Genomic DNA, 10,239 nt, shown 5'->3' with positions numbered 1-10,239 from the left:
GATTAAGCCAGGATTAGGCCTTTGTTCAATTAGGGCATTTAAATAGCTTTTATAAACATGCCTTAAGGAAAAAATACTGGTGTGCATCTCGAGACAAAACAATGGCACTGACATAGGCTATTTTAAGATATGTCAGTGCAAGTTGCTTTCATTTAAGAGAGCTCAAACATGCATTTTAGTATGGGACTAGGCTTAAGCCTTGTCTGTGAAACCGGGGGATTGCTTCTTTCACTTTAGCACTCCGCGACCCACTCAAAACGGTTTTGCAACCCTCTTTTTGGTCGGGACCTACCAGTTGACAAACACTGGGCTAAATGATACCATTAATGTAAAATTTTATTGCTTATTTCTGATTCAAATGTTATTAAAACATGGTTTTGACAATCCAGTCTTTCCTCATTCAAGTAGACAGGAGATGTATTGCCTATACAGAAAATAGCTGCCTGGAAACACAACCAAAATGGCCAAATGAACTGCATTAAAAGGACTTTAGTTATGCTCTCAAAACCGGGACTGCTGAAGCTTATCCTGTATTAGCAGAGACCTGAATCCTTCACAGAAATCTCTTGAAGTTCCTCACGGCTTTACAAACACAAATGCAACATATTTCTAAGCCACAAGCTCTGGCTTGCTTTTGGGCTACATATCATTTCCAGATGGAGGTCATGAATAAGAGTGATAGAAATAAGTTGAGTGAAACAGGAAACTAAAGAAACAAAATGGCAGGGAAAGAGCAGGGTGCAATAACAATCCACTTCAACGCCACACAACTGCCCGGCTGTCAGGTAAAACCACAGCAGCATAGAGCCTCACTATGAGACACTGGGAGGTAAGGACGACAGGAATGTCTATGTATCCTTACACTAAAACAAACAGCAGAAATGTACTGTACATTTTGTAACTTGTGCTGTGGTGTGGGCGATGCAACTGTGATTCAGACTTCGATTCAAGAGCCAACACAAATAAAGAAGGGAAAAAAAGCCATAAGTTGCCAACATGTTTTTTCATTCTTGACATTGTAAAACATATGTAGTGCTTTTCAAAAAGCCTAGAGTGTGTTTTAGACACTGTAGTGTTTCCATCTGTGTGCTGTGATGCATGGTTTTGTGAGTTTGGCCAAAAACAGCTACAAGTCTTGTCTGCCATTACCGTGTCAGTGTACAAGCCAAGAAAAACACACCAGAATCCAGAAATTTAATTGTGGGTTAAAAGGTTGCAAACCCCATTTGATGATCATTGTATTTTTTTATACTTTAAAAACACACTGGAAGCCATTAGAAGGTTCACTGGCAAATAAAAGTGTACATGATAAAGAAAAAAATACGTTAAAAATCTAGTTTAAAACATGTGCCAAGTTCTTAGAGATGTATTATTTGTATTCATGTTGATTTCATATATGGTACTAAAAAAACTTTTGTAGCATTTAAATTTTTTTTTTTTTTTTTTTTTTACATAGCTCCAAAAATGTCATGTGATGAACTAAAAAAGTACATCTTTTACATGTTAACTAGATTTTTAACAATTTGTTTTGTCATGTACACTTTTATTTGTCAATGACCCTTACAGTGAAGTCACCACACTAATTTTGTGGCTTCCACTGTGTTTTTGACTTAAATATTTTGCAAAGTGGCATTTTACAACATTAACTAACCTTATCTTGTGATAAAATGGTCAAATTATCTATCTAAATTATGTATCTATCTAATTATTTAAGATTTATTGACCTTAACACAACCACAAGGGCCTGCAGGGGTCCTCTCTATGATATCATTTCCTGTTACATGTTTTTTTCTACATGTTGGTCACACCCTATAGTCTCTGGTCACACCACATTTTGATTTACCGCACACAATTTTTCAAATATTAATAAGCGATGAAGCAAATCTAACAAATAAGAATAAAAAATTATACCAAACTAGGTTTGATTTTCAATAAATTTATTATTTTAAATCATTTTTCATTTACAGCTGTATCACCCTGACATTGTTTATGTCCTCAAAAATATAAAAAGAGAAAAATAATAATTTTAAAAATTAACAAATATGCTCATCATAAAAAAGGTGTTTTTAAGTCATTGTATGTATGAATTGCATATTTAATGTATTTACGATTGAATTATTAGATCCAAACCAAAAATGAGCAAGTCATTGACCCGTAAACCACCTCACATCATAATACCAACAGTTTGCATGGTGGGTAAACCTTTGGATAATTCCATCACTGCTGATTTACTCTACATTAAGTCATTGTCATGTCAAGTGTTTCAGATAATGTAAAATAATCGCATAAGATCTTATCAGTGGTCAAACCCCAGGAGCACCAGGGGAATGCAAGAGGTACAATGGCTTCCACCTAAACATTCCCTGCCCCTGAAACCATAGCTGGGCTTATCTGTGCATATCTATGTAGTCATGAATGGAAACCCCTAACTAGGGCAGATGGCAGCCTCATTCGTGTGCTAACAGCAGATTTACTTTAATTGTTCCTAATGCTCCTTTGTTTTTGGGCTTCTCCATGAGAAAGGGTCCCCAAACAAGCTGCATTTACATGTAACAATTAAACTATAATGACCCTGCAAGTGATTTATTGGCATGCGGTGGAAAGGTTTTGTGTAAACTTTGTGCTTGGAGGTCTCCTCAGAAATGGTTGCTAAAACGCAAGCAGAGGAGAATGGAAAGGTCAACGGTTGATTTCACACCTGAAAAGTGAATTAACAGAACGTACTGATAACATTGAAAGTAGTTATGGCAAAAAGGTTTCTGTTAACATGATCAGAAATACTCAACTGTCCTTATAGTAATGAAACACAAAGACAAACTGTGAAAAAATTATTTTTTTACTTAGTTTGTATTAAAAAACGAATAAAACAAAACACAGAGTGTAGAACGAACACATCCACACAATAACATTAATATCTCTTTCTCTGAAAGAACAAGAAAATGGACACACCCATGGGATGAAGTATGGCGTACTTCTGATAAATCTAGATATATATCCGTTAATACAGGAAGGACAATGGCTCCCACTAAACATTCCTGCACTTTTGTGGTTTCAGCACTTTTCCGCCTATTGACACGGTTCTCGGCACACACTGGCATCCAGCAAAATGCTACAAACTTCTGGCCTCATTAACATCAAAGTAAATCTGTGAAAGAGCTTGTTTTCTTTTTCCTCCTGCAGGCATTAGCCAGTGTAAAACAGGCTCGATGTCCTTCCAGTGGACCATGCCATGTGAACGTAAGACAGGAGGAAAAGTTAGAAGGCTGTATTTTTCTTTCTGCTTTTTTTTACCTTCAGGTTAATTATACCTGAAGGGAAATCCTTTTAAATGCTCCTTGGCAGCGTGTAGGATTGGCAGGGAGATCAAACAGCCATTGAGTAAGATGCCTATAAATATAACACATTCATTTGTCTCGAATCTTTCCCCTTCCCCCCAGTTCCTCTGGCTTTTTCTTTCTCAAAGCACTGCTCCCGAGGCTTTAACCCTCCTCATGTACACTGCTGAGTTCACATCTGGAACCAGATGGCTGAAGCCACTTCTGAAAGAGGCAAGAAGTCGACCTGCAGACAAGTAAAGGCAAAGAGAGCCCTTGGGTTAGACACAATCTGTTCCAAACAGACACAACAGTCATGTTTTTAGATGATTTATAATACTGAACAGAGGTAGTCGCCGCTTTATTGAAGGCCTGCTCATTGGATAGATATTTATTTGATGTTTTCAGAGGTTTTTGTGCTGTGTTTTTCCAAAACGTGATGGTTCTGAGGATTTATTGCTACCATTTTTCCTTATTAAACACATTCTTTCTAAAATAACACTGCGAAAATCATTCTTTTAATCATTAGTTTTGGTTTACTTTAGAAGAAAATTTATGATATATTAAGAATATATTTTCAGAGAGTATTTTGAGTTGCACATGGCTTTAATTTATTTTAAAAGTTTTGGTTTGAGAAAGTATATTGTCGTTAAAGGGTTAGTTCACCCAAAAATAAAAATTCTGTCATTAATTACTCACCCTCGTTCCACACCCGTAAGACCTTCGTTCATCTTCAGAACACAAATTTAGATATTTTTGATAAAATCCGATGGCTCAGTGAGGCCTACATTGACAGCAAGACAATTAACACTTTCAGTGCCCAGAAAGCTACTAAAGACATATTTAAAACAGTTCATGTGACTACAGTGGTTCAACCTTAATGTTATGAAGCGACTTTTTGTGCGCCAAAAAAAAAAACAATATTCAACAATATCTAGTGATTTCAAAACACTGCTTCATGAAGCTTTATGAATCTTTTGTTTCGAATCAGTGGTTCGTCGGAGCGTGTATCAAACTGCCAAATTCACGTGAACCATTGAAATTTGGAAACATTTCGAAACGCTTATGACATAACGAAGCCTCGTTTACTGAAATCACGTGACTTTGGCAGTTTGATACACGCTCCGAACCACTGATTTGAAACAAAAGATTCGTAAAGCTTCAAAGCTTCATGAAGCAGTGTTTTGAAATCGCCCATCACTAGATATTGTTGAATAAAGTCGTTATTTTGTTTTCTGGAGCACAAAAAGTATTCTTGTCGCTTCATAACATTAAGGTTGAACCACTGTAGTCACATGAACTGTTTTAAATGTCTTTAGTACCTTTCTGGGCATTTGAAAGTGTTAATTGTCTTGCTGTCAATGCAGGCCTCACTGAGCCATCCGATTTTATCAAAATTATCTTAATTTGTGTTCCGAAGATGAATGAAGGTCTTACGGGTGTAAAACGACATGAGGGTGAGTAATTAGTGACAGAATTTTAATTTTTTGGGTGAACTAACCCTTTAAGTTTTATGTGTCACTTTACACCAAAGAACAAAACTTGATTGTACTGTAAAAGCTACTTAAAACAGCTAATGATGTAAGTGTAATCTAATAATCCAAAGCAAACACTGACCTGTCCAAGTTCTTTCACTGCTGAGAGAGAAGCTTGTGCACTGTGGATGAGAATTGCAGACAAGCACCGCCTCTCTGGCACTGTGCACAGACAGAACGCAGCCCTGCTGGTTGTATGACAGCCTGCATCTGTATTCCATATTTCCAACACTCCTCACTCCTTTCAGGACAGCATAATCTGCACAAAGAGAAAAAATATGCATCAAAATCATTCCAGGATTCACTCAACACTGTTGTAACACCCATCTGTAAAATATTATCATGTTCAGAGACTTTAAGAGAAAAGAGTCCTCTCACAGTAGAGATGGCAGAATCTCATGTTACTAAATGTGTGTGCGCACATGTGGGGACAACAAAAGACACACATACTGCAACGGTGGCTCTGCCAAAATCTCAAAATACAGGAGAAAGTGTGGAAACTTTTTAAAAAGGGTTGTTGTGAATGCGTTAGATTTGAAATTTTTTTGACAATACTTGGCTGTTTTAATGCCTCTGTGCAGTTTTATTGTAGCCATGTGATTGATTTATGGGTGTCAAAGCGCACATAGAGGGAGTGAGAAAGTCTTACGGGGTACAAAACTTGCCCTTGAAGATGGATTGAGTTACACATGTTTTATGACCGAAGTACATCTTCTTAAAGGTGCAGTCGGAGACACATCATGCTGAGAGCACTGCATATATCTGAATTTTTTTCATTTGTAATGATTGAATATGTATGTAATGGGAGCTGAAAATGGTTAAGCAGTATAATTCATCACTAAAAATCAATGCATTACCTCTTGTTATTGATGGCGGGAAATTCTCCAGGTGCAGACCAGATTTGTACGTATGCAAAACCTCTTCAAAGGCGGCCAGGGTTTCATTAATGCTTTGCTTCAAATCCCCTGTGACAAGAATGTAAAATTAGACTTCCATTCTGCTGTGATAGCCAGGTTCAGTTCATCAAGATGAATTTCACAGCAAAACTCACCTGTGGAGTTCATTATTTGGTGAATGAGAGGTTTTAGCAGTGGGGGAGACTGATGAGGCAGCAGGTAGGTGAAAAAATATCTGGGGAGGAAAATAATGAATTCATATAATTCATCCGAAACTCTGGCAAGAACAGCAGAGGGGCAATTCACGCTGTGAGATCAATATGCTACAACTGATGCCCTGACACTCAGCATGGCGGAGAATTAATCATAACAGGCAAAGGAGGGGAGAAGCTGTCCTGAAACTCCCCACACCGACCATGCCAGATTCTTGTACAACATCTTTTTTTATTATCTGCCTCAGACAATAAAGACAGAATGTGGGAAGTACTCACCTGTAGGCGTTGTAGAGGTTCCTCATCTCGTTCAAGCCTTCGCAGATTCTAGAAGGGGAGCATCGAAGGGTGAAATTGCGCAGCGGAAACTGCAGCAGGCAGTCTGAGTCCTCCTGACAGGCCGGTTCTTGAATACTTGCATCATCCAAGTCTGTTAACTTGAGTTCTCCTGACACCATAACAAACTGTCGAGGCTGGAAATCCAGCAGGGCTACCGATCCTAGCGGTGAGTGCGTCAGATATTGAAGAAGCCGCACTAAACCAAGACAGACCTGAGTGCAAATACAATAGTTACTACAACTGGTAAAAGCAAAGGCTTTATGTAACAAATTTTATGTACCGATAAAACCTAATAAAAAAAAGTAATAATAATAATAAAAAAAAAATATATATATATATATATATATATATATATATATTAGTGCTGTCAAATGATTAAACACACCAAAAATAAGTTTGTGATGACATATATATTTGTGTTCTGAGTATATTTTTAATGTATATAAATACACACACATACATGTATTTAAGAAATATTTACATGTATACATGTACATTTACATATTTATATATAATTTATATTATATATAAATATAATATATTTGTGTTAAATATATATATGCATGTGTGTGTATTTATACATGCATAATAAGTATACACAGTATACACACATGTAAACAGACTTATTTTGGATGCGATTAATCGTGATAAATTGTTTGACAGCACTAATATATATATATATATATATATAAAAATAATTATACTTGAAATATTATTTACTAATTTTTTTAGATTATTCACTTGTATGTGTGTGTGTGTGTGTGTATAATATATATACAGTCAAACCAAAATGTATTCAGACATCTTGAACATTTCATTCATTAATACAGTTTACTCACTATAGTTTAAAAAAAATGGTATTAAAATATGACAAGATCTCAGAGTTAAACTGTCAGAAAAAATATTCTTAATTATGCCAGATAACACTTAAGCAAAACATGGTCAGGTCAAAGTGTCTGAATAATTTTTGGTTCCAAATTTTTATCAATTTTACTGGTAGTCCACTGTATTAAGAATTTTTGGTATAATATGTCACAGGTTACTTTATTTTGCTATCCTCACTTACATAAATTAACTATAATGTCCTGCACCCACTAGTAAAAATATATCGAAAATATAAAAAATGTCTGATTAATTTTTGGTTTGACTGTATATTAAATAATTATACTTGAAATATTTACTTTTTTTTTTTTATTCACTTGTGAATGTCAGTCAATTCATGTTACCAATTTTATGTACCAATAATACTTTAAAAAATATTTTTTATTTATATTTAAATTATATAATTTTTTTGTACAATGGTATGATATTATATAATTATTTTATAATTATATTTATTCTATTATATACTTATTTCAGTCTTTCTGACTTAGATAAATTAATTTGATAAACAACACGATTGTTCATACTTGAAATGTGAATAAAAAGACATGATATTTGTATTGTGAATAGTATTGATTTTTTACCACCTACATTTAATATATTGTTTTACATCCAAATTTCCCTCGGGCATCAATAAAGTAAGTTGATCTTTCTATATGCTCAACTTACAATTATGTAAATCTGTAAATATGACCAGTAGTTTTACTAACTAATCTTCACCATATCCATTGTTTTTTTCTTTCTTACTTATATAATGTTTTGACACCGGAGAGCATAGCAATGGTATTAAATCACCTTTGTATAAGAGAGTATAGCCACAGCTCTTCAAAAACAGAGGTGGATGAAACCAAACACCTTTTGAATAACTCTCAACCACGTGTTAAGACATTTCAGAGAAGGTAAGGATGTCAAAGAGACACTCGATTACAGCCCTTTAGCTTAAACGCATTTGTCATCATCTGAACCTATCAAAAATCAAAGGCCCAGAGTATCACCACCTGCTTCTTGTATACCAAAGTGAACATGAAAGAAAATACTCTCTCGCCTCATGAAACTTGGTATCGCCCACTGCCTCAAACAGTGCAGAGAAATTATCAGGGTAAAGAAGAGTAAAAGGATGGACATCTGAGACAGACATCTGTCCCTCGGTACTATTTGATCAGGCTCAGTTGGTATGGAGATGGGGTTCCAGTTAATCCACCCAAGCCGAAAGAATTCCATCCACCCCCACCTCAGGTATGCCCTGTGGGGGGACTGTGGGTGGGGAATCTCTGATTAACACTCCATAGGAGGCCTGGGGGGTGGTGCTCTTACCCGAAAGCGCTCTTCCCAGGGGCTCTGCAGGAGCTGTATCATCTGAAGTGGCATCCCCTGCTCCAGAACTGCTGTGATGCCACCAACCAGAGCGCTGTCCTGACATTGACCTTTCAGCTGGAATGAACACAAAAAGTTTAGTGGATAAACTGGAGCAAAATGCAATGTGTGGCACATATTAATACTTTGAACTATTTCTTATCTAAAACATTACATAACAACAGCACAACCTGGAGAGCTATTGCATAAGGGGTGTTTTTCTTACCTCTACAATATTGGGGTGCTGCAGTCTCTGCAATAACACAATCTCCTTCCTCAGTTTGAAAGAAACAAGCTCATGACAGCCCTGTGAATCTTGAAATTCGTCCATGCACAATCTCATGTCAGTGCCTTGATGGTTTACGGATTTCAGTGCAACAAATAATCCTTGCGGCAACTCCGCTTTTAACACTGTTTTAGTGTAACCTGAACCAAGAAAGTCAACAGCTTTCATGCCACTAAGTTCTTCACAACCAATATCAGTTTTAGCACTGATATAGTTCACACTGTGATTTGTGGATAAATGTAGATCCTTAAACCCTTCTGATGATTGTATATTATCAAATGTGATGTCCAGGAGCTCAAGTTCTTGCTGTCTTTCCTTAAGTTGTTGGAGCAATCTGTCGCGCTCTGGAGTTAAACCATCTGGGCGGGCAGCATCACCAAAAGGTTTGTTCTCCTGGAGACCAAAGTGCCATTTTTTCAGAATAACTGTTAAAGAAAAAAACAACAAAGCAAAAAGGAAAAAAGTGCAAAAGGGATTCCTTGAGAAAGTCATGGTAAGTTCTTGTAGGTCCAGTCTGCACTGTCAAACTCCAACACGGTCTCTTCGGTCATACTTCTCTCTGGCACTCACAGTACGTGCGCACTGTAATTTTGTGTAGTATCTGTGATCTGTGGTAACGCCTCTTGGGCGTGTCCTACTGCTCATGGCCAAATAATCACCTCCCACACAATGCATCGTCGATTGACACACACACAATGAGGTTCTGTTTTTACCATTTCATTGACCTTTTGAAGGATGTATGTAAAAGATAATAAACATTCAGACGGCCATTATAGCAAAATAAATCCTTACAGGATTCAGATCCAAGACGTGAACTGACTGTATTGCGCTTACACGGTTAGTGAATAAATAAATAAAACACACTGACATAAAACAGTAATTGCCTGAGTTAAAATTATTTCGCTAAGAAAAATATTCAATTACAGCACTGAATACATTACTACAAAATAAATGTAGGCTATGTATTGTTTTTATTAATCTGCAATCCAAGATACTGTTAACTAGCTAGCAAATTTATTTAGCTACAATGCTACATCTTATAAATTTTTTTTTCATTCAGTTTATCGCTCTTACCCGTTTGTTGTTTTTCTGAGCGATGCGTTCGTTTTCTTGCTTTAACTGGATACTTAACCAAGTATCAACTATTTTACTCTCACTATAAAATAAAGTTTTGTCCTTCCACGGAATTTTTTTATTACTGTCGCAAGACGGCGCCAATGAGCTATTCTCTAATTCGCGTTAGCTGAGATCACACGTAATTCTTGTACATATCCGATCGAGATTGACCAATAAGAATTAAGTAAATAAAATAATTTATTTTATAATAATTAAAAATAATTTTAGTAGGGCCTTTTTCTAATATTTTGCAATGAAGCAACGTTGTGGAAAGAAACTACTAAAAAAATAGATATTATTATTATT

General features: G+C 36.1%; 1 protein-coding gene across 1 annotated transcript; it reads right to left on the bottom strand.

The window, feature by feature from the left end:
* Positions 1 to 2,820: 2,820 nt before the first annotated feature.
* pkdccb (protein kinase domain containing, cytoplasmic b) lies at positions 2,821 to 9,943 on the bottom strand. The gene is made up of 7 exons (XM_051869267.1): positions 8,758 to 9,943; positions 8,493 to 8,609; positions 6,237 to 6,508; positions 5,901 to 5,980; positions 5,707 to 5,814; positions 4,932 to 5,108; positions 2,821 to 3,561 (listed from the first exon to the last, which is right to left on the bottom strand). Exons 1-7 carry the CDS (start codon positions 9,307 to 9,309, stop codon positions 3,458 to 3,460), a joined length of 1,410 nt encoding a protein of 469 aa, XP_051725227.1. The 5' UTR covers positions 9,310 to 9,943; the 3' UTR covers positions 2,821 to 3,457.
* Positions 9,944 to 10,239: the final 296 nt, after the last annotated feature.

Source organism: Ctenopharyngodon idella, chromosome 17 (genome assembly GCF_019924925.1).
Source record: "Ctenopharyngodon idella isolate HZGC_01 chromosome 17, HZGC01, whole genome shotgun sequence".
In the NCBI taxonomy this organism is placed as follows: Eukaryota; Metazoa; Chordata; class Actinopteri; order Cypriniformes; family Xenocyprididae; genus Ctenopharyngodon; species Ctenopharyngodon idella.
Note: the sequence above shows the minus strand (reverse complement) of the source record. Positions and strands in the feature narration are given on the sequence as shown.